This window comes from Phodopus roborovskii, unplaced genomic scaffold, assembly GCF_943737965.1.
Source record: "Phodopus roborovskii unplaced genomic scaffold, PHOROB, whole genome shotgun sequence".
In the NCBI taxonomy this organism is placed as follows: domain Eukaryota; kingdom Metazoa; phylum Chordata; class Mammalia; order Rodentia; family Cricetidae; genus Phodopus; species Phodopus roborovskii.
Genome location: NW_026126517.1, coordinates 51051768 through 51077353, shown reverse-complemented (window position 1 = coordinate 51077353; position 25586 = coordinate 51051768). Strand labels below are relative to the sequence as shown.

General features: G+C 39.8%; 1 protein-coding gene across 2 annotated transcripts in view; it reads left to right on the top strand.

The window, feature by feature from the left end:
* Tmod3 (tropomodulin 3) overlaps positions 1 to 25586 on the top strand; it is a 55209-nt gene that overhangs the window by 16444 nt on the left and 13179 nt on the right. For both annotated transcript variants that reach the window (XM_051197962.1, XM_051197963.1), the window contains exons 2-4: positions 10423 to 10593; positions 14241 to 14397; positions 24545 to 24667. In XM_051197962.1, the coding sequence (XP_051053919.1) occupies positions 10468 to 10593; positions 14241 to 14397; positions 24545 to 24667 (406 nt within the window). In that variant the 5' untranslated portion in view covers positions 10423 to 10467. The remainder of the gene's footprint in view (positions 1 to 10422; positions 10594 to 14240; positions 14398 to 24544; positions 24668 to 25586) is intronic.

The window sequence follows — 25586 nt, the reverse complement described above, 5'->3', positions numbered from 1 at the left end:
ACCTTTCCTCTCGTTCCCACAGCCCTTTTCCTGTCCATGACCTGCCAGTCTAGCTCTCCTCCCGTAAACACATAAAATATAGTAGGCCTTTAATAAATATTTGTATTGATTTGAAGATAGGAAAATAAGTAAAGTTGAAAGATGAGAGAATTTAACAATTCAGGCTCCATTCCAAAATAAAGCTAAATAAATAAGTAGCCCATTTTTAAGTCCAAGAAACCCAGAAGGGATAGAGCTGAGATAACATACTACTTTTGTTCACTACATGAAATTCAGCTAACTCTCAATGTGATTTCTTGTAGACCTAGCCTAGTTTTAGACTTTTTGCAAATAGTTCAATGCTTATTAACCGGTAGATTAAGAACATTCTTGCAAAAGGAAGAGTTAGTCCTAATTATGCTTCCTTTGAGAGAGAAATGGGAATACAAACAAAACCTTAGATTAATCCCTCCACTATGCATTTGGAATACACTCACCGTTTTGTTGGTGACTGAGCACTGTTTGGTTTTACTCATAGGATAACTGGTAGAGGCTTTCTAAGCTAACCAGAGGTAAAACGAATATAAACCTGGGGCGCTAACACTGAGCATGCTAAGGGTGTGCCTGTTTTGGCATTCGTCAGTGGTTCTCAGGGTGGCTTCTTGTCTCGCCTTGTTTCTCTCACCTGTGACATGACTCCACCAGGAGGGTGGGAGGGGTCACTGAGAGGTAGTAGCCGGGACAGGGGAGTATGTTACTCACATGGGAGCCCCAGAGTCTCTCAGGTTCAAATTGAGATTGCTTTTGAAGTGGTGTGAGTAACCTGTTGAAGTATTTTCCTGTAATAGTCACTGAAGTGATCTGGCTGCTTTCTGCTCTAAGGTTGCCCTCTGTAACCCGAATCTAATTAGGACTCTTTTTTTGTTCTGGCCCTAAATAAGTTTTCTGGGCTGCCTCGTAACTTCACATTTTCCTTACACTTCTGGGATCTACAGACCTCAGTTTTATTTTTATTTCTTTACTTATTTGCTTTGTTTTTCAAGACAGGATTTCTCTGTAGTTTTGGAGCCTATCCTGGAACTCACTGTGTAGATCAGGCTGGCCTTGAACTCACAGAGATCAACCTGTTTTTGCTTCCTGAGTACTGGGATTAAAGGCATATGCCACCACCACCCTGCCTATTTTTATTTTTTTTAAGGTTTTATTTATTTATTATGTATACAGTGTCCTGTCTGCATGTATGTCTGCAGGCCAGAAGAGGGTACTAGATCTCATTACAGATGATTATGAGTCTGTATGTGGTTTCTGGGAATTGAACTCAGGACCTCTGAAAGAGCAGCCAGTGCCCCAACCTCTGAACCATCTCTCTGGATCTCCTGCTCCCCCCCCCCCTTCCAGTCCTCAAATTTAACAACTTAACTTGGGGTGTGGCAGCAGGAGAACATGCTTAGCTATGCTTTTAAATTTTTTTCTAATTTAATTTTTTGGTTTTTGTTCAGTTTGGGTATGTGTTGGGAGAGACAGACACATGCCTGTGGGGTCAGAAGACAACTTTCAGGAGCCAATTTTCTTCTTCTACCATGTGTGTTTAGGGAATCAAACTCAGGTGGTCAGGTTTGGAGGTGTGTGCCTTTACCAGCTCCCCCATCTCGCCTTTATTATTTTTTTAATAGCTTTCTATTTTAAAATTATGTAGATATAGTTTTCCAGGCCAGCTAGGGGATACAGTGCTATCCTGCTCAGATAAACAGAAGTCCCTCCAAATTGGCTGTGTACATTTTTAATCTCAGCCCTTGTGAGGCAGAGGCAGGCAGATCTCGGTGAGTTCAAGGCTACATGGCAAGTTCTAAGCCAGCTAGGGATGCATAGTATCAAAAATAAAATAATAGAGAATCACCCAAAAAGTATTACCATGTAAAGTTAGAAGGTTAATATTTCAATAATCTTGATAATTGTATATTAAGAAACTAGGGGTATTAGTTACAACTTTGGAGATAATTATATTTACTGCATTTTAGTCCTTAGTGTGTGTCTTGCCTGACAGAATAGCCAGTGAATCAGTAAATATACTATACAGTGTAAATATACCATATATTATATAATATAAATATGATACAATGCCTGAAATACAGTGAAAGAAAACGTAACAGTATGTGACCTGTGAGGGCTGCTATTTTGTAAGAAGTAATCATGAACGGCTCCCAATAATCAGTTGACATTTAAACAGAGACCTAAGAAAGAGAGAACAGGTCATTTAGCTGCCTGAGTAAAAGTGTTGAAGGTAAAGGGACAGTTAGGTACAAAGGCACTGAGGCAGAAGTGAGCCTGGTTTGCTGGAGGAAGGGTGATAAGATCAGAATTGCTGAACTTTTTGAGTTGAGAGGTGAACAGTTGGGAGTGAGTGAGTGAGGGCTTAGGGTAATCTTTTGAGTCTTATGAACCACTGTAAGAACATTTTGACTTTTCTTTTTATTGAGATTTGATGCTGTTAGATACCATAAGCAGTGTAAATTAATGCTATTAGGTATGTTCACACACACACAAAAAAAAAAAAACATGTACATGACTCTTCAAAGCCACCTTGTTAGTAATTGTCGAGATGTAGAATTGGGTGCTAGCAGTATAGCGTACATGAGGTCCAATGTTTGATTTCCAGAACTCCCCACACATACATGAATTAAATAATCAATACGGTCATTCCATATGACTGCCAATGGCACATATACAACATTACTATGAACTATAGCAGAGAACAAAATACTAATGAAGTAACTTGGATGAATTCTTAGGGTTTATATTTGATGATAAAAGCTAGTCTCAAAGGTGTTTATGAGCCAACATCTTTTTTGTTGTTTTGAAATCTATATATGTAATCCTGGCTGCTCTGGAACTATGTAGGCCAGGCCCTAAGCTTGTTTTAAAAAAAAAAAAAAAAAAAAAAATCCTCCTATGTCTGCTTCTGGAATACTGGGATTACAGGCAAGAGGCACCAACATTTTAGAAACTGGTCAGATCAACAGTTTTAGGTGTGAGAAAGGTAGGTGGGTGTGGCTATAAAAGGGCAACATGAGGAATCAAGTGTGTTGAGACTTGTCAGTGGTGGTAGATGTATGAATTTGTGCTGGTGAAAAAGCTAGACTGTAACACAAACACATACATAGGACTGCATGTAAAACAGGGGAAGCAGTAAGATCAATAGACTGTGTCAAGGCCAATGTCTTCCTTGTGATTCTGTGGTTTTGCAAAATGTTATCAAGGGGAACTGGACACAGTGAAAGAAATCCCTCTATATTGTTTTTTTTTTTCATTGTGTACAGTTATCTCAGTAAAGGCTTAAATATCACATTATGTCCCACAAATATACATGATTATAGTTTATTGGTTTACAATTAAAAAGTCTTCAGTTGGACTAAGAAGATGGCTTAGTGGGTAAAGCCTGAGTGAGACTCTTCAGAACTCATGTAAAATCAGACTTGGTAGCACATATCTATAATCTCAGTACTATTTCATTGAGATGGGAAACAAAGTCCCCAGAAGTTCGTGAATCAGCTAGCCTCATCCATGGTATGGAAAATGACAAACTAACACCTTAGGTTGTCCTATGAGCTCCATACATGCACCCCTGTACGTACACACACACACACACACACACACACACACACACACACACACAGAGAGAGAGAGAGAGAGAGAGAGAGAGAGAGAGAGAGGAAAACCTATTTTATAGAAGATAGACTAAGACATTAGAATAGGAGAATAGGACCTCCTAGTTCCTTAGGAAGCTACTGCAGTAGTCCAAGCATGAGATCATAACGGAGACCATCTTGCACATATTGCAAGATGATTGGTGGTTTGGATGTGGAATGTGAGAGAAGTCAAAGTTAACTTTCAAGATTTTTTTTTCCAAAGCAACTAAGAGAATGAAACTGCTATTTATCATTATGAGTAAGATGGCAAAAGTGTGTGTTGGGGGTACTAGATGTTTGAGTTCTTGTATATTTATTTGTTTTTTGGTTAGTTGGTTGGTTTGGAGTTTGTTTGTTTTGAGTCAGAGTTTCTCTATGTAACAGCCCTGGCTGTCCTGGAACTCACTCTGTATACCAGGTTGGCCTCAAACTCACAGAGATTCACCTGCCTCTGCCTCCTGAGTGTTGGGATTAAAGGCATGTGCCACCACCAGCTAGCAGGTTCTTGTATATTTATGGTTAGGATTGCTGTTAGCCACCCAGGTAAAGATTTTACATAGGTAGTTATTTTTTAGGTATGGAGTTCAGAAGAGAAGTCCAGGTTAAAGTAAAATAAAGCATCAAGGAGATAGGTGAGAATAGGAAGGAAGGGAGGTCACTGTCTGTAGTTTACCCAGTCCTGTTGGAGAGAGATGACTCTGCATAGAGGTTTAACCAGAGAATAGCATGATCATGTGTGTGCAACAAGAACAGATAGAAACTCTGCACCTACCCTATAGAAATAATGATGAAATGGGGATTAACAACTTGTATATCTGAATCATGTATCTCCACAGTTTCTTTGTAGCATAATCTGTGTTAAGACCTTCCTCTATAAAAAAAAAAAAAAAAAAATAGCAGCTGTGAGAAAATAAGTAGAGACTGGTTTTCACACTTAGATAATTAAAATTGTTTGTTTGTGGAAGAGATAATGTGTGCTATGGTAGAGGTCAAGAACAACTTGCTGGAATTAATTATCACCTTTTACTAGTGGGTCCTGAGGATCAAACTCAGGTCATCAGGTTCAATGGCAATTGCCTTTACTCATTGAGCCATCATGTTAGCCCAACCGTACATAGTTTATAAACTCTTAAAGGGAAAAGAATGCATCCTAGTGTTCATTGATTTTTTTTTTTTTTTTTTTTTTTTTTTTTTTACTAAACTGATTTTACTAAAACTGAAGTTCTATTAATGGGCCAACATTAGAGGTTGAAACAGGAGGATCATTTGAGTACAAGGCCAACTTGGGCTATTTCATGGTACCCTAGTGTAAACAAAAGAAAACAACCCCCCCCCCCCCACACACACACACACATAGCAGAACTGTTTATTGATGGGATCTGGTCACAGGAGACACAAATAACTATGGATAATGGTATGAACAATTTATCCACAGAAGCAAGAGTGTGGGTATACAAGTGCAAGTAAATGAGGGTACATTTGTTTGAGAATGGAGCCTCAGGGAATTTCTAGGGAATGTTACTATGTTCATTGAGGCCTTGAAGAATGTATGCGGCTTCAGCTGAAGAAACAGACGTGGTTAAAGAATGTTTTTCATCTGGAAAAAGGGAACATGATACACAAGGATGCAGGGGATCTAGAGCTTGTGTCCTGTTTAGAGCCATGGATGTTGTGATAGGGGACAGCTGGAGATAATACTGGACAGCTAGCTATAACCAGTTTGTAAACTGTGTTTTGTGTTGAGGTATTTGTACTTTCCTCAAAGAGTTGGCAGCTTTTTTTTTTTTTTTTTTTTTTTCTGTGAAGGGCCAGTAGTAAATGTTTTAGCCTCTGTAAGCCATTATAATTATTCAGCTCTCCCACTGTGGCACATGGACAGGGATAGACAATACATCCATGAATAATGTAACCATTCCAGCTTACACTTATAATAAGCCAAATTCAAGTCACTGCTATAGAGCACAAAAACTTATTCTTACCTAGTTGTGTTTTAGTACCCATTATCATCCTCCTGAGTACAACCTTTTAGCCTGTACAGACATCTACTCAATGTCTACTTATGAGTGAGAACCTAGTGTTTGAATTTCTGTGTTTGGCTTATTGCACTAAATATACTTTAGTCCATGTGGCTGCACATATCCAGCATATTGGTTTTCCCTCATCATCATTCAGAATTTGTTCTCTTTTCCAATGATGTGTCCTTACAGGACAAGCAGGAGGTAGTATTGTCATCTGAACCGCTGCCGTCCTGGGACTTTGTCTGTATGCAGTGCTTACTCCTCAGTACAAGAGAGTTGAGGGGAAATGAACACAGAATAAAAGAAAGAGTGCCGCTGTGCGTTTTGAGCAAAGTTAGGTAGCATGAACACTAGTTGTTGACACTTTGCTGCAATAGAATTGAAATTTCTAAAAAAGTTGCCTGGATTAACTGCAAGTTCTTTCATCTTGGCAAAAGTTCCATCATCTGAATCTCAAGGAAATGGCTTTGCCATTGTTTTGAAAAGGAAAAATAAATAAGCTGAAGTAAAAGCCATATAGACACATGTTCCCCTGTGATACATACAAAGTAGTAAGAGTGAATAGAACACAGCTATAGACCCTGTGGTCTATAGCAATAACATTCCTGCTTGGTATATTGGTGACCATCCACTATCTGATTGGATCTGAGGCCACTCCATAAGAAGGAAACCATCCCTGACACAGTGTGGATGGCTAAGAATCTGACCAATAGGCCTGGGGGAAAACCAAGTACTATTGTTTTGCTAAAGAACACAGCAATAAAATGACTTCTAACTGACATTGTACTACACTCCTATGTCTTAGGTTACTGTAGCTGTGGTGAAACACCATGACCAAAAGCAACTTGGAGAGGGTAGGATTTATATGACTTATACTTCCACATCACTGTATATCACTGAAGGAAGTCAGTACAGCAACTCAACAGGGCAGGGACATGGAGGCAGGAGCTGATGGAGGCTGTGGAGGAGGCCATTTACTGGCTTACTCATGATGACTTCTTCAGCCTGCTTTCTTTTCTCTTCCCCTCCCCTCTCCTTCCTCCCCTCCCCTCTCCTTTCCTCCCCTCTCCTCCTCTTGTCTCCTCTTCCCTTTTTCTTTTCCAAGACAGAGGTTCTCTGTGTAGCTTTGAAGCCCGTCCTAGCACTCACTCTGTAGACTAGGCTAGCCTCGAACTCATGTAGATCTGCCTGCCTCTGCCTCACAAGCACTGGGATTAAAGGCATGTGCCACCACCACCTGCGTCAGTCTGCTTTCTTAAAGAACTTAGGACCACCAGTCTAGTGTGCACTACCCACAGTGGGCTGGGCCTTCCCCCATTAATCATAATTAAGAAAATGCCCTACAGCTGGATCTTATGGAGGTATTTTCTCAATTGAGGTTCTCTCCTTTTGATGTAGGCTTTGTCAAGTTGACATAAAACTAGCCAGTACACCATTGGTCAGTGTCTTGCTCAGCCATCATCAGAGAAGGTTCTTCGAACAGTAGATGGGAACTAACACAGAGATCCACAACTGGACCGTGTACAGAGGATGATAGACTTTGGAACACTTAATGTCTTCATTAAGTCCCTCCCCTGGGGGCTGAGGGAGCTATGCAGGAGAGGAAGTGGAAAAGTTGTAAGAGCCAGAGGGGGTGGATGACACCAAGGAAACAGTGTTTTCCAGACACAACAGGACTGACTCACATGATGAACTCACAGAGACTGTGGCAGCGTGCATAGGGCCTGCACAGTTTCCATAGACTGGATGCCAGAGCTGAGAGGGAGAAGTGGGCATGAACTCCTATTCCTAACTAACAAGGCACTATCTCCAAATTGACAACCACTTGCAAAAAAGGAAAAACCAGTTTTCTGCAGTGGAGTCTCACTCCACTCACTGCCACTCTTGATGGCAAGCTCCATGCCAAGGTACAGAAGGCCAACACAAAATGAACTCAATGGTGTTTTTGTAGGGTTTTTGTTGTCTTTATCTCATGTTGCTTTGTTTGGGCATTTTTGGTTTTTTGTTTTGTTTTTTTTAATGTTACTAGTCTTTTGCTTGTATGCTATAGTTCCTGATTTTGTGTTTTTATGGTGTGTATGCACGTGAGTAATACTGGGAACTGAACCTAGGGCCTCACACACTACAATTGTATACTACAATTGAGGCGCATTCCCAGCCCTCCTTTTATAGTTGCTTTTTGTTTTGTCTTGTTTTTTTAACTTTTGAAACCATAAGTTGTCCAGCTTGTTTTAAACACAACCTATAGTCCATCAGGTAGATCTTAAACTTGTATCCCCTCCTCAGTGGTTGAAGTTACAGGCCTTTGCCAACAGGTCCAGCTAGCAAAATTATCAGTCTGTTACCCTTGCCTGTCTCAAATATTCATGTTACTAATATTTTTATGAAAAGACTATTTTTCAAATAGTCTTATTTTCAAGTAATTTTCCCTCAAAATTAAACATCACATCCTTCAATATTACATTTTATGGTTAATTATGTGAACGTTCTGGGAGCTTACCAGAAATGCAAATTATGGACTCTCACCAGACCTGTGCTTACACTTGACTAGTCAATCAGGAAACTGGGGTAAAGCTCTGGAATCTGGATCTTGACAAGTGTGGCTGCATTCTGATACACTCAAGTTATAGAACTTCTGGAAAGGGGATCTCTGTCGTTAATGGTAGGGAGTTTGTGTAGCATTCACAAGGCCCTGGGTAGACAGTTAAAAAAATAAATAAAAACAAACTATTGTTTTAAAGTTGGAAATACAAAGTGGAAGTTGCTTAGCAATGGTAACCTGCTGAAAACCAAACAATAACAACAACAAGAAGCAACCCAAGCATCATAGTACACACCTATAGCCTCAGTATGTGAGAGGCTAAAGCAGGAGGAGTGCCAGCTTGTGCTACAGGAAGTCCAGAAGACCTGCTAGCCCAGAGGAATTGCCATTAAACAAGTGTACGCCAGGCCTGTCTTTGCAGTTACACAAAATGCCTGAAATGTAACATCTGCAGAAATGAATGCTGCCCATTTACTTATTGTTAGACCTAAGGGTTGCTAGTAAAATTAGCAACTGTCATACTCTTTGGATGAATCTTACTTTCTATACTTGAGACAAAAAGATCTTTAATTAATAAGTTTGCTGAAATATTGAGCTGGGAACTCTTGTAAGAAAAGGTAGCAAAGAACACAGATCAGACTTTGGCATACTGTTCATTTCACAGCCAAGAAAAATGTAGGCAAATTGCTAGTCTAAGCACTGTCTCTTATCCCCATGTAAACATTTTATGTTACATTTATGGCCCAAGTATACTAATAGAAATTTTGAAGTGCTTGATTGCCTGCTTCCCATTTTTGTTGTGGCATGTTGTTTTCAGTCTCCTTTCCTATAGAGTAGTCCTGCTGTATCAAAGCTATAGCTGCTGTGCCTAACTATTGTTAGGTAGAGCCACATTGACGCTGTGGTCAGGCCTTCTTGATCATTCTGCTAACTATTGGGTGACACATCCCGGTGTGTTTTAAGAATTTTAATGAAGGGGCTGGAGAGATGGCTCAGCAGTTAAGGGACTGACTGCTCTTCCAGAGGACCTGACTCCAATTCCCAGCACCTACAAAGCAGCTCACAACTGTCTGTAACTCCAACATCTGACAGCCTCACACAGACAGAACACCAATGCACATAAAATAAATAAATTATTTTTAAAAGAATTTTAATGAAGTGCTTTCAGAATGTTGTTTAAAAACATTTTTTTTTCCAGCTGGGAATGGTAGTATACACCTGTGCTCGTAATATTCAGGAGGCCAATGGTGACAGCTCACCTTGAATTCAAGGCTAGCTTGGTCTATGTAGTAAGTTCCTGGTTAGCCTGGGCTTGTCTTTTAAAAAAATTAAGTAAACAAACAACCAAATAATAACAAAATAATATTAAATAAAAAGATTCCTTTGTCTTTATTCTATGTGTACCGTACCTGTGGGTGTCTGCATATATTTATGTGTCACATGTGTGCCAATACCCTTGGAAGCCAGAAGAGAGTGCCAGATCCTCTGGAACACAGGCAATTGTGACCCACCTCATGTGGATGCTGAGAACTGACCACAAACCCTCTAAAGAAAGTATTCTTAACTGCTGAGCCATCCTCTCTAGCTCCTAAAATAATCTTTTTTGAAAACATTTTTAAAACATTTTTTCCAGAGGCAAAGAACTCTATGAGACACATATTGCTATTTTCCTATGTTAATATTGTGTCATATTGCCCTCCTGAATAGTTTGTAGTTAAACAGATGTTATCCATTGGGATAATTTGACATCACTGATAGAAATTTGTTTTTGAAAAAAAATTATTTTATTTTGCCATTAAAATTCAATTACCAGAAATTGTTATTCTAATGGATTGTTTTAATGATTTTCATAAATATCTTCCTTTTTCCCACTTGATTACTTTTCTACAAAGACAAAATAGTAAAGGAATGAATGATCTGTAGGTAAGAGTAGCATATGATATGATCAAGAACGTATGACAAGCCAAGCAATGATGGCACATGCCTTTAATCCCATGCAGGAGGCAGAAGCCTCATCTACAGAGTGAGTGCCAGGACAGCCAGGGTTGTTACACAGAAACTCTGTCTTGAAACCACCCCCACCAACCCCCAAGTCCCCGCCCAAAAAAAAGTATGACAAATGAACATAGCATCTCCCTTTCCCCAGTAATAGATGCAACCAGATTTATGTTTAAATGGTTGTTTCTTCCCTCCTTAGCTAAAAGAATTGGGACAAATCACGTGACTTCCTACGCTGTGAACCATGGCACTGCCATTCCGGAAGGACTTAGCAGAGTATAAGGACCTGGATGAAGATGAGCTCCTTGGCAATCTGTCAGAAACAGAACTGAAACAGCTCGAAACCGTCCTGGATGATCTTGACCCTGAGGTTGGTGCTAGCCGAAGAAGAGAAATATAGTAGTTTTTTAGACTGCCATCTTGCTTTCTCATGGCTTTCCCTGGTATTTTGCTTCTTCTCCAGGTCTCCACATCTTATGACAGACATTCTAAACTATTGTAAACATCTATACATTTTTTTTCCTCAATTACAAATTTCCCTCTGTGCAATTAAAAGTAGTAATAGCTAATTATCTCTTTAATTTATGCTAATGTGTTTCTCCTCAGAGTTCCTGTACCAGGCTTGTGCTAGTATACTATGCCTCTACAATGTTCTTAAAGGCCTAAACCAAATTATAATGGTACTTGAGAAAGGATGACCAAATTGTGTGAGTTATTAGTATTGGTAGACCAGTTCTAAGATGCAGATATTTCTTAACAATGCTCTTGTGTCCCTGATAAACCCATCCTAGGTTACAAATATTATACATTGAAGTGCATTTAATATACCTAGCCTACCAACAGCATAAATTTGCATAGCCTCCCTAAAGTGTGCTCAGAATACTTAAATAACATTTGGGGAAAATCATCTAATGTAAAGCCTACCTTGTAATAAAGTATTGAATGCAGCATGTAAGTGTGTCCTATACTGAGATAGGACAGACAGACAGACAATAGAAGGAAAGGAGTGAAGGAAGGAAGAAAACAAAGGAAAGAACGAATGAATGAATGAATGAATTGCGGTTATCATGAGCTTTTAGGGTAAGGAGAGGTACTGGGAATTAAAATCCGGACCTCTAGCATGCTAAAAGTGTGCTTTATAAGATTGTTTTTATTGATAGGTGGTATGGCTACACCATGCATAGGTCAAGTCCTTTACCATAATTACTATTACAACGAAAAGTTCTCCTACTAAGTCTAAGGGATTGCTCAGGATAACGGAGCTGTCAACAATATATTTGGCAGTCAAATAGTGAGACCAATTTAAATCAAATGGTTTAAGAACTAGAAAGCATGTAAGAGACTTATCTAGCCTGGATTGATTGATTGATTGATTGATTGTTTGATTGTTTGGACCTGAACTGACAGGATATTTAATCACACTTTGCCTCAGTAGGCAAAATCTCCATTGGGGAGCAGTCTTCCGGCTGTGATTATCCTAGGAGAGAAAACTATAGTGGACATTTTTGTGTACACTGTCAGCATCCACACAAGAAGCAGAAGGGAAGGGCTCACCATTTACTTCTAAGCCCCACCACCAAGGAGAAGGCCTTACCATTTCCTCCCTATGTCTAAGACTATGGGGTCCTTGACAGGGCCATGCCTATGTCAACAACACACATTCACTCAAGACTTCACTCACTTAGGACTTCCCTCTGCTCCCTACACTCAGGTGTGTGCTCTGTATTAAGCTCCATTCCCCAGCTCAGTAAATGCTTGAGGGACAGCCGGCAGTTCATGGTTAGTATGCTACACTTAGGAAAAAGAAGAGTGAACAAATCAAATGTAGTTTTTGCCCCCATTCTGCAGGCTGGTAGGAATGGGGAAAACTAGACTTGCCTCAGATAACAAAACTGTGTTAAAAGAATGATGAGTACTGTAGACAGTAACTTATGAATGAGACATCAGGAAAAACTTTTCTTGGGGCTCAATGCTACAGTCTTAAGAAGGAGTAACTGGAAAAGATGGACAGAACCTTCAGGGAAGTGATCTCCATATTTCACATATTTAAAGGTTATGGCTAAAGGAGGTGTATGACAAGAGCAAGGAAGGAAATAGTTCAGTGTATCAAGAATGGAGGTGTGAGCCCAACGTGGCCTAACAGATTGAGGGGTATGAAGGGAGGATGAGAGCAGGCACCTGGTGTCCTGAGGTCAGTTACGCTAATGTAATATTCCAGCCAAGCTTGTCTCAGAGCTCGCACCCAAGTCATGGCAGCAGGATGGGAAAGTGATGATTGCATTCTTTGGGAAGTAAAACTGGATAAACTTGCAGGCTGAATGCATTCTTTGTCATTCTTCTCAGATTTCAACATCTAAAGGTAGAAATCTCCTGTTCATTCTTTATAGTTCACAGTCAGGTCAGGTCCCTCCCCCCCCCTTTTTTTTTTTTAAGACAGGGTTTCTCTGTGTAACTTTATAGACCAGGCTGGTCTCAAACTCACAGAGATTCGCCTGCCTCTGCCTCCTGAGTACGGGGACTAAAGGTGTGTGCCACCACCCAGCCACAGTCAGTTTCTTAACTAAATACATGCAATATTCAGGGTTGGGAACAGACCTTTGTGGTTACTTTTTCTAAGTGATGAGTATTGTATGAAAACTGTTGTGAGTTCAGGAAATGGCCAAAGTGTAAACATGATATTTTTAGTTATGAAGCAATCATTTCCTATTATTGTTCATAGAAAAATCAACTTTTGTAATGAAAATATATACCATCTGTGAGGTTGAACATCACTGCTAGTAATAGGAGGTATTGCCTTCCCTGGCAGCCTCAATTGTAGAGCAAGGGATACTCAAGAATATATTGCAAGGCAGCCTGTCTTATGTTTTGTTTGTTTGTTTTTTTAATTTTGTTTTGGTTTTGTTTGTTTGGTTGGTTTGGATTTTTTGTTTTGTTTGTTTGTTTGTTTGTTTGTTTGTTTTTTGTGTATACAGTGTTCTGTCTGCAAGTATTCCTGCAGACCAGAGGAGGGCACCAGATCTCATTACAGTTGTGAGCTACTATGTGGTTGCTGGGAATTGAACTCAGGTCCTCTGGAAGAGCAGCCAGTGCTCTTAACTGAGCCCTCTCTCCAGCCCCTGTCTTATGTTTTTTAAGATAAGATTGACCTGGCTGTGACCTCGGGATCCTCCTGTCTCTGCCAAGTGCTGAGAGTACAGGCATGCACCCCCATGCCTGGTTGAGGCTGACTTTTAACAAGCAGGATGGTGCTCACTTTTATCACTCTGTTCTTCCTGGCCTTAATGCACATTTGAAGTCCTGACTTCATGGGGCAGCTTCAACTATTTCTCCCCTTTCTGCTTTTAGTCAGTCCACATGCTCAAGGCTGTCTGTGTGCACACCAAAGGACTTAGCTCTTCTGCATCTCAGGGTGCCATGAAGCGTGCATTGCAGTGACAGTAATTGCTACTAGCGTATACTAACATTCATGTGTACATATGGACACATATACAGTGAATGGTTTGTACTAGATTTAAATCAAGTGCTAGGTACTGGGAATTGAACCCAGGTCCTGGAAGAACAGCCAATGTTCTTAACTGCTAAGCCATCTCTCCAGCCCCTTACGTACATATTTACTGGCCATTTATTAAGCATTAAGAAAATTGTTGCTGTTGTTTGGACTTGTGGGCCAGTGGGGTCAGGCAGCAGTAAAGGCAGTTACAGTAAGTCTGACAACCTATGTTAAGATTCCAGTGGAAGGAGGGGACCAACTCCCAAAAGTGGTCCTCTGATCTCTACATACATGCCATGGCACAGACATTCCCCTATACCCAAAATCAATAAATTCATGTTTAAATGGAAAAAAACACTTTTTGTAATACATCCCACATGACTATCCTAAAATCCTGCAAGGAGGTGTTCAGTGCCTGTGCCATGCTAGCTTCATGGCCATTCTTACATGGAAATCTATAGAAGCATATAGTATTGGCATTCTTGGTAGTTTGGTGGTCATAATGGCTGACTCGTTCTCTTTGGCAGAATGCCCTTCTGCCTGCAGGGTTTCGACAGAAGAACCAGACATCAAAGTCTGCCACGGGACCCTTTGATAGAGAACGTCTGCTTTCTTATCTAGAGAAGGAAGCATTGGAACATAAAGACCGGGAAGACTATGTGCCCTACACTGGAGAGAAGAAAGGTGAGTCAGGATTGTATGTCATTCAGCAGCTTTGGCTTCTTGTTACAATGGATACCCAAGGAGAAAATTGTTTTTAGATGTACATAACCAGCAGCCTTTAAAGATATAATACTGTCTATCTAAAAGTTTACCAGGTAGTTTAGACACTTCACTTACTTTTTATCAACTTATCCAGTGAGATTTTTTGTCTTAATTATTCATTAGTGAGGTTTTATTACAGAACACAGAAACTTTGTATAACATTACTTCACACTACAAGTTGTTGAAGCAAATTAAAAACCTTTAGTTTATTACAGAGTGCAAGCAATGGCAAAGGAATGCTTTTTCCTAACCCTTTAAAGTCTTTAGAGCGAAATTCCATAAAATAGTTTTTATTTTTAAAAGATAGCCTTCCTTAGTTGTCTTCCATCATAATTTTGTTTGCTAATGTTCCCTATGGTGAGTTTGAGGAAATTTGTCTAGTCTGAGCTCTTTGATATTGTAGTATCTAAATATTCATTTACTTACGTTTATCTTCCTTACTCAATAAACAAGAACAAGCAATACATGAAGATGTGGCTTAGACTGAACTTGCTTTTCAGAGTGAAAAAGTTTGCTAGCTGAAGTTGCATCACAAGAAGTAGTGGCCAGAATAAATAACTCAGAAGTAGGGCACATGTGAAGAAACAGGAGGCAGGGAACTCAGGACAGACAGTAGACTTTAAAGGACAACTAGATAGCAAATTCTGCAAGACAGCTTAGCTTATGTGCAGGTTATACTATAGAAGTTATAGTAAAGGCTGGAGAGATGGTTCAGACCACTTGCTGCTGTTCCAGAGGACCTGTATTCAATTCCCAGCATCCATGTTGTACAACTCACAACTGCTTGTACCTCCAGCCCCAAAGACTCCAACACCCTCTTTGGTCTCTGAGGGAACCTGCACTCACTTGCACATATACCCCCCTCAAACACATAATTAAATATTATCAAAGTACATAAAACAAGAGCCAAGTATATGAACATATAGGGCACAATTATGTACATATTGATATAATAAAAGCAGTTTGTTTTTTTAATTTGAGAGTTTCTTTTTTAAAATATGTGTATGTGCTTGTATCTGTGTATGTTTTATGTAGCCATGTGTAAGTGTTCTTGTGAAGCCAGGAGAGGAAGTTGTGTAGCTGCAATTGTGAGCCACCCATTATGAGTGCTGAGATTTGGCTCCTTTGAAAGAGCAGCAAGTGCTTTTAACCACTGAACCATCTCTCCAGCCCTAAATCTGCTTTTTTGCCTTTATTTTTGCATTCACTCATTTATTTTCTGTTTGTGTGTGTGGATGTATGTGTGGGTGAGTGTGCATGTGTAGGTCAGAGAACAGTGTGAGGGAGTGGGTTTTCTCTTTCTACTTTGTGGGTTCTAGTTGTTGAACTCAGGTCATTAGACTTTGTGGAAAGCATCCTAACCTGTGAACCATCTCTCTGACCCATGAAAGCCATTTTGTAAATTACCCAGCATCCTTGTAAGACAACATTTAGGTTACCTAGTAGGGAAGAATTATGGTGGCAGGTTTGTTATTCTTTGGTTTGGGTTTTTGTTTCTTAAGATAGTGTCTTGATACTCTAAACTGGCCTGGAACTAGCTGAGGTTGATCTAACCCCTGTGTAATCTTCCTGCTTCAGCTTCCCAGAGTGCTGGGATTACAGGTGTGAGCCACCATGCCTCACTAAGAATTGTTTTTGTTTGTTCTTTTTTTGCAGTGCTAGAGATTAAGCTAGTGGTTCTCAACCTTCCTAATGCTGTGATTCTTTAATACATGTTGTGGTGACCCCAATCACAAGATTATTTTTGTTGTGACTTCATAATTGTGATTTTGCTACTGTTGTGAATCATAATGTAAATATCTATGTTTTCTGATGGTCTTAGGGGATCCCTGTGAAAGGCACATTTGACCCCCAAAGGCTTACAACCCACATATTGAAATGACTGGATTAAGCCCAAGTAGGCTTAATTGTGCATGATAAACAAAAACATTCCACCATTGAGCTACATCCCCAGCCCTTTAAGTGCATTTTTTATGGGCATCTGTTCAGTTCATTTAACTCTAACAAGCTCCTTTAGAAATACTGTCATGATATGAAATGATATTGACAGATGAATACAAATAACTTATTGTGATTCTAAATGTTTAAAATTAAAATTGTAAGTGATTATTACTTTTATTTATAAATTTTCATTAAAATGTGAAAAAGACATGGGCTTTTGCCTCTTTAAACTTTTGCAGAATAGTGGTAGGCATATAGCTCAGTTGGTAGAAGCTTGCCTGTCATATAAGAGACCCTGGGCTCAATTCCCAACACTAATGAGCCAGGCGTGGTAGTGTCGTCTATAACCCTGACACTGAGAAGTGGAAGCAAGAGACTCAGGGGTATGAGGCCAGCCTGGGCTACATGAGACCCCATCTCTTACCACATACATATACACACAAATAAATAAAATTGAAAAATGGGTAGCTGGGGATAGTCAAAGACAAGGATGAATGAAAGTATTTATCTAGCTCTTTCCAAAAACGATGAACGTACACAGTGGTGACTATGGCTAAGTATTTCCCATCATACTTCTCCGTGTCATCAATAGTCTGTCTCAGAATTAAATAAAGCATAGAGCTGTCCCATGAATTTATCACTCAGATAAACTTTGTGCCCAGTCTTTAATATTTCTGTCTTTCATGTTGCTTTGTTGTGAGAATCCTTCTCCATTCTGTTCATGTCATGCTTCACTTTTATCTGGACTGTTTTTTTTTCCTACGTCCATTATTTCAATGCCATGACTTTAATCTGTTTGCTGCAGATAGGTGTGTTCCATTGGATTGTTTGAACTCTGACTCATCAGGGATGGGCTCCTCCCATTCCTTGGGGAACACTCCTGTTCTCTTCTAGTCCTTGGGGTAGAGCCCTCTGCACTTTATTGTTCTTTTTTCCTTTCCAACTCTGAGAATATAATATCCTCCTTGGGTTCCTTCCCATGATTCCCATACACTGCACCTTGCTTCCTAAAGGTGAGTTAACCAGCTTGTCTTAAATCAATAGCTTTTAAAATTTATTTATTTATTTATTTATTTATTTATTTATTTATTTATTTATTTATTGTTTTCTCTGTGGTTTTGGAGGCTGTCCTGGAACTAGCTCTTGTAGACCAGCCTGGTCTTGAACTCACAGAGATCTGCCTGCCTCTGCCTCCCGAGTGCTGGGATTAAAGATGTGTGCCACCACCGAGCAGCAAGTCAATGGCTTCTTAAATATGCTTCAACTCACCTGCTGTTGCCTCAGCTTTCCAGATATCTTGTTGTATTTTCCATTATTCTTAAAGAGACTTCCAGCATCTCATTGAGTATGTGACTTCTTTGAAGACCATTTGACTCTTGAGCAAGAAAGAAAAATGTACTTAGATGTCTTTACAGCGGCTGTATGCACAGGTTTTGGTGGTGTCTGAAGTTCTGTATCAAAGATTTAAACTCTCATGGTTACTTGTTTTGTTTCATTTAGTAGGACCAATTTCATACTGGCTCCAGAGATCATTTTTCCTGATGTAGTCACTGTTTATATTTTCTACAGTGTAAAAAATTAATTTCAATTTAAAAATTCCAGTTCTGGATTTTGTTAAACAAGGAAATTAAAGTCAGTCAGATGGAGAGCACTTGCATTCAAATGTACATTGCCACAAGTGCTCGCGCACACGCACGTGTGCACACAACGTAATTAAAAATAAACTGGTGTCTAAAAAAACATATTTTGTTATTGAGACTATATAAAAGGAAATGCCTGTGCCATAAAAGTCTCTCCATTTAAGGTATATAATTCAGTAATGTTGATCATATTCATAGACTTGTGCAAGAATCTCCACAATCTTTAGTCTTCAAAATGCCCCAAAGTAAGCTTGTATCCTTTGTGTCAATCACTCTGCCATGTTCCCCTTTCTACTCCATAGCAATAGGCAGCCACTAACTTACTCTCCGGCTCTGTAGAATTGTTGGTTCTGGATACTTCACATCAGTAGATATATAACATGAGCTGATGACTGCCTTCTTTCACTTAGCATGTGCACTCTACAACGGAACTACATTCCCAACCCTTCATTCCTTTTAATAGTAGAATTTTACTGTTATATTTTGTTCTCTGACATTAGGTTGTTTCTGAAATTTAGTTATTAATATGCTGCAATGAATATTGTGTACAAATGGCTGCTGTTCCTTTTAGTTTTTGGTTTTCTAAGACAGTTATATGCTATAGCCAAGGTTGACCCCAGACTCCTAGGGATCCTCCTCCTTAGGCTTCCAAGCACTGGGATTACAGGTGTGAGTCATTATACCAGCTTTCTGATTGTTTTGAATTAATTCTTGTGGTAGGGGTGGGTGGCCAACTTCATGAGATTTTGTACACGACTGTCTACTTATCTTTCTCAATTGAATTGTCATTATGTCCTTGTAGATAAATCAATTGCCCAAGTATCACACTTTACTTATAGATCTATTCCATTGATCTAAATATCTTCTATACAACAATACCGCTTAATTATAGGAGGTGTGCATGAAATCTTAAAATGGTCAAGTGTGAGTACTCTGGTGTTGTTCCTTGTCAAGGTAGTAGCATGGCTATTCTGGCTAACTTAAATTTCCATATGGCTGTTCAAGCTTACATATGTTTACATTTTCAGCCTAGCTTGTCACTTCATGTAAAGTGACCATTTAGGATTTTGAAAAAGACTGAAGTCAATAAATAAATTTGGAAAGATTCCACAGATTTTGTATTATAGAATAAGCATAGATTCTAATTTATACTTTCTTATAAAATTAATCTCTTAATTATTTATTAGTGGTAAAGTACTCAAAAAGGAAATATGAAGTAATTGCTTTTTTTATTATTGAATAGGAGTTGTCTTTTCTATTTTTTGCCCTGTTTTCTTCTGGTCCCACTGATCCAACTCCTGACTTCAGACATTAGGCAAGCCAGTGTGGCTGAGCCAAATCCCCAGCCCTTCTCTTTCCTCCCCACCCCTTTTATTGAAAATAGATTCATTTCTCATACAGTGTACCCTGATTACAGTTTCCCTCCCTCTACTCCTGCCAGTTCCTCCCCACCTCCCCTGCCCTCAGGGTTCACACCCTCTCGGTCTCTCATTTGAAGTAATTACTTTGTATTATTAGCACATTTCTATATATGGAGAGATTATCAAAAAGCGAATGCTGAGACAGGTACCAGTCCATGTCAGGAGTTATTTAAAAATAACATTTAGTCTGTGTGCTACCACTCTTTAATATTCTAGTGAGATTACAACAGCTTGTTTTTAAAGCTGAACTTATTTAGAAATAAAACATTAAGTTGTGTTTAAAACTTGGAAGGAAATGTGAATTCATCATAAATCATTATCCACCTAAAGACTGTTGTTATCTTCAGTGCTTTTAAAAATATGTAACCATGTCTCTATTTATCAAAGAATTAATAAAATGAGTTTGATTTCAAAAAATAAAGATAAAAATCTGTTAGAACTCCCACAGGTCTTCAGAAATCTTGTTTTGCCTTGTTTTTTGTTTTGTCTTTTTTCTATTAAGATTTATTTTGTGCTTTTAAGCATTAGCAAAAGTTTGTGGGTATGGAAAATCAGATATGAATAATACCTCCTAAGAAGTGTGGGTGAGGATTACAAAAATAAACATCTTAGATTTTTACAATGCTTTAGATTCCTTCAGTTTGTCTAGAACATGGACAACTATTTGGTAGTTTGGGTGGTTTTCTTTTCTATTTTTATTTTTTAAGACAATGTTTTAAAAATATTTTTTAAGGGTAGGCTGGCCTCAAACTTAGTATATTTAAGACCTGAGGATGGTCTTGAATTTCTGCCTCTACCTCCCATATAAGCCCACACCAGCTTTTCAATTTTTACTTGACAAAAATAGAAACTATATATGTTTATAATATGCAACAAAACTTTTTACATATGTATACAGTATAGAATGGCAAAATCAAGATATTTGATATATGTATTGCCTCACATATTTTTAAATTTTCTTGTGGCAAATAGCTCATGTGGTTTTGTTTAGTCAGTGAATGCCACAATCCAGTGGTTCTCAACCTTCCCTGCTGTCTGTTGGAATGCAGTTGCCCCCAGCAGCACATCAGACCAACTAATACACCAGAGAACTCAGATGTTAGCATTCTCAAAACTTGTTGCCAAGTCTAGTGTGTGTTCACCTTGGCATTTGTTTGTTGGGGGGGGGTGTTCTCCTACTAGAAATAATTAAAATTTTAAGCTACCAACTTATCAGAAGAAGCACTTGTGTAAGAGTTTGGAAACTTGTATTCCATGGCTGGAGAGATGGCTCAGTAGTTAAGAGCACTGACTTCTCCCCTAGAGAACCCATATGGCAGTTCACAATCACCAATAACTCCAGTTCCAGAGGATCTGATGCCCTCTTCTGGCCTCTGCGGGCACCAGGCATTCATGTGCATAGACAAAACACCATATTTATAAAATAAAATTATTTCTAGGTAGTTATCTCACCTTTGAACCAGCATGTTTAAGTTGTGCTTTATAAAGTGAGGCTATTTGGACTAAAAAGTTGCTCACCAAGTAGTTATTCAGCAAGTTGGATTCCCTACTATGTATGTTCTAGGCAAGAATACAGAGACAACCAGAGCATAGATTCTGTTCTTGAAAAGCTCAGGAGAGGGAGGAACACACTGTATGCTTGGGACCTTGTTCAGGGAATGTGGAGGGATCAGAGGAGCATGGACATGCACTTCATTAGCTCAGCAGGAAGACAGACACTGTTGCTGTTTGGGACTACCCACAGATGTTTACTTTTTACCTTCACAGCTCAGCAGGACTATAGAAGTCTGTGGGTTAGTTCCCTTCCCTCTGTCCTGCCTGAGCTCACCTCACATTATTGTGTGGGGATATGATTCTTAGTGCTGCAAAAGAGACTGTGAAGCCCAGGACAAAGGACTCGGTGAGAGCAATGACCAAAAAATGAACTGGAAACATCTGGATGCAACTGAAGCTCATGAGATTTTTTTTATTTTATTTTAAGGCAGGGTCTCTCTGTAATGCCCTGGCTGTCCTGGTGGTTGCTTTGTAGACCAGACTGGCCTTGAACTCACAGCTATCCACCTGCCTCTGCCTCATGATACTACTTGAGTTCATATTGTTTTCATTCTGTCTGCTTTGAGACTGTCCTGAATCAACAATGTCAGCATTACCCAGGAGGTTGACTAGTGCCTTAGTTACTTTTCAATTGCTGTGATAAGACCCTACAACTAATGCAACTTATAGAGGAAAGCATTTACTTGAAAAAACAGTTCCAGAGGGTGAGTCTGTGATCATCATGGCAGCAGGCATGGCTGAGAGCTAGCTGGGAATGAAGCAGAAGCTGAGAGCTTACATCTTGATCCACAAGGACAGAGCAGAGAGCTATCTGGGAATAGCACAGACTTTTGAAACCTCAAAACTCCCCCCTGGTGACACGCCTCCTACAACAAGGCTATACCTCCTAATCCTTACTAAACCAAACATTCAAATGTGTGAGCCTGTGGGGGCCATTCTCATTCAAACCACCACAGTTTGAAACTCAGAAACCCAAACCCTACTTCAGATCCCCTTCCTCTTTTATCACATTCTCCCTCAGTGAACTGGAATGCACATTCTGACCATGTATAAGCTTTATGTCTCCCTCTTGTCTAATTGCAGTAACTAAGACTTCAAGTTCTATGTCTCAACGAGATGCTCTATGGCATGTATGTCATTAATACATCCTCACTGCTGTAGCTAAGACTTAAATTACTGTTTTTTCAAGCAGGTGCTCTGTGGGGTATATGTAATGAACATGTCCTCACTAATACAAAGCCATCTGGATTCACCCAGTGATAGGTTCTGAATCAGAAAGTCGCTGGCTTTGAATTCAGATGTGGGAAGTTATAAAAACTATTATTCTCACTGTCCTAGTTTTTCTGTCATTTTAATAAAAGACCTCAGCAAAACATCTTTGCTCCTTTTAGAGGGCAAAGTTAGGGCTAGGTGTGGTAGCACAAACCTTTAGTTCCTGTACTTGAGAGACAGAAGCAGACACAGGAGGATCTCTGAGAGTTCAAGGATAGCCAGGACTACACAGTGAGACCCTGTTGTTAGCAGGTTTATATTTGATCACCTCCCAGGAAGTGTCATTACATGGCCAACCAGCTCCTTTATTTTGGGGCCTAAGCTGAAGCAGAACACTGTGATGAGGGTGTGTTGTGGAACAAAGCTGCTTGCCACATGACAGCCAGGAAGGAGCTTACGAACGAGGCCTATCTCCCCAGACCACACTCCAGTGACTTGCTTGTAACTAGCTCCTCCATCCACCACCCCACGTTCCAGGTCCACCATGTTATAGATCCACAGGGATTAGGTCACAGCCCTCATGATCCAGTCACTCTATGACTAGATCACCAACTGGAAAACAGGACCTCTGCCCGTGAACTTTTGAGGTACTTTACAATCAAGGCATCACAACCAAAAATAAACAGTGAACTATAGCTGACTACTATCTGCCATACTAGTTATCCCAGATAACAAACTAGATGTATCTCCTGAGCACTTGAAGGATGGCTGAAGTTTTATAATAGCCACATGTGGCTAAGTGGCTATGGCATTGGATACTGTGCAGCAATAGACACTGTGAGTCTGTGTTTAGTATGGGGATGGTACTCCAAGGACAGAAGTGGACAGGAAAAACTCCCCTAGGCTGCCTGTCAGCTAGGAGAGACTGAGAGGGCAGCAGAGCTACAGCCTTCACCAGGCCACCCTCCCCCTCTTCAGGTAGAAGGTAGACAAGATAAGCGCAGATCACACTGTCCTCCAAGGTACAAAAAGCCAGGAGTGGGAGTGGGAACAGCTGTCAGCTACCTGGAGGCTGGTAGTCAGGGCTGTATTTGGGGGGAGGGGTGTGTCACAGTTCACAGAAAAGTAGGCACCTCCTCCAAAACCTCAGGGCCCAACTCTCAGGTCTTGATAGGAAACTCCTGATATGTTCTCAAAATGGCTCGACACTCAAGGCAGAGCCAGGTGACAGGTAGATTTCCACCAGTTGGAAGTCAGCCTGGGTTACATAATGACTTCTAGGGTAGCTAGGGCTACAGAGATACCCTGTCTCAAACAAAACCAAATCAATCAATCACTAATAGTAATAATAACAATAAAACTTTGCCTGTGCTTAAAAATAACCAAAGAATTCTACAGAAACGTACACAGCAGCAAATATAAAAAGAGGGTTGCTTTAGCAGAGACATGAAATAACTTCATCTGATCTCATTCTGCTCAGGGCAACCTTGAACTTCTGATCCTCTTCTACCTCACAGCTTGTTAGTGTGCTTACTTCAGAAGAACACTTGCCAAGTTTTTGAACACCACTCAGGACATAGAGAAATTTCCTTAAAATTGGAGTCATAATTTAAAATTTCTGGAATCATAACTGTCTCTGCTATTCCTAAGTGACTAACAGCAGTAAGAAATTGGATCCTGTTTTAATTTTCAAGTTTTATAGATTTTCTAGGGTGTGTGTGTGTGTGTGTTTGTGTGTGTGTACGGTGTGTATGCACGCACTTGGTTGGTTGGTTGGTCAGTTGGTTAGTTTGGATCTTGTTTTGGTTTCCACTATCAGACTGGCCTGGAGCCTATGCCCATGCTGGTTTCTGGTCCTCCCTCCTTAGTTTCTGAAGTGCTCAGATACTCAACTAGCTTCATTTAAATATTGGTTCAGATTTGTGAAATAACTCATAATTGCTCCTTGAAAGAACTTGAGCATTGTGCACTGAGAAGTTAGAGGTGAAAGGGTTATAAATTCAAGGCTAGTCTAGGCCACATAGAAAGTTCTAGGTCATTCTCAACCACATGGTAGAATTCTATCTCAAAACAAAACAGAAAACAAAAAGAGCCATTTTTATTTCCAGAGATGGGGAAAATTCTCAGTGGTTCTTCTTTTCCTAAGTGTACAGCCAGTGTATGTTAGTTTGACCTGCTTGCCTTTGGCAGCTGCACATGACTTACCTAGTGTTTGTTAGAAGGGAAAGATGTAATGAACTATTAGAAATTAATAACAGCAGTAGAAATTAATAACAAAATGTGTGTCTTTGTTTTTAGGGAAAATTTTTATTCCCAAACAGAAACCTGTGCAGACTTTTGCAGAAGAAACCATATCCCTTGACCCAGAATTAGAAGAAGCTTTGACAAGTGCCTCTGATACAGAATTGTGTGACCTTGCAGGTATCTACTCAAATTTTAAACGCGTGTGGTGTGGGGAGAGCCATGCAGGCCACACCTGCATGCATTATACACTTACTTTGTACTTTACACAGTAAAACATGGCAGTAAGATTCTTTTAAGTACCCTCTTGGTGAAATTTTATCATGATAAAATTTCTTATGTGATAAGTTTTCCTATGTTGCTATATTTTAAAGTCTTTCTAACAACAACAAAAGCCACATCACCAGCCAGTGAACCTGTCTCATCAGAGCTGTAGAAACAGATGTCAGGGGCAGCTTCTCTCCGGTTTCATGGAGAGTGAATAGAAATCAAAAGCTGTGTTCATGTCCCCAACTTTGCCCAACTGACATGGAGCACTGCAGACTTCCTGAATCTGTATCACCAGTTTTTACATAGACCACCCTTTCTCCACTCACTGTCCAAATACCCATTTCCCCTGGTGGGAAATGTGACGTGTAGGAAGATCTGCATACCAGAGAACTCTAAGAACCGACATTTTGGAAAGGGAAGTGAAGGTTCCTGGGAATGGCCCTGGGAAGGGGCAGAGTGAGGTGTGCTGTCACAGCTAGAAACGGTGGGATATTCTTGAGGGACAAAGGATTTGCAGATGGTACCTTCATCAGAGAGGACATCAAAAGACTTGAACGTTCCTGAGGATGCTACGTTACCTTAAACGAAAGAGCTTAATGATACTTTCAGTGTAGTCACAGGCTGCACCACCATGCCCAGCCTTGCTTGGGCTGTGTTTTGTTCCTAGAAACATAGATGGTGAACAAGTAGATCTTTTTTGTTTCCTCTCTAAGCCACCAGGTGGAGCTAAGCATAGATTTCCCTTTAGGGTCCACCTGGCCTACACTGTTGTCTAATTTAAAGGTGATATAACAAGGTTATTGATGAAAATGAATGGGAAATTGTTGGT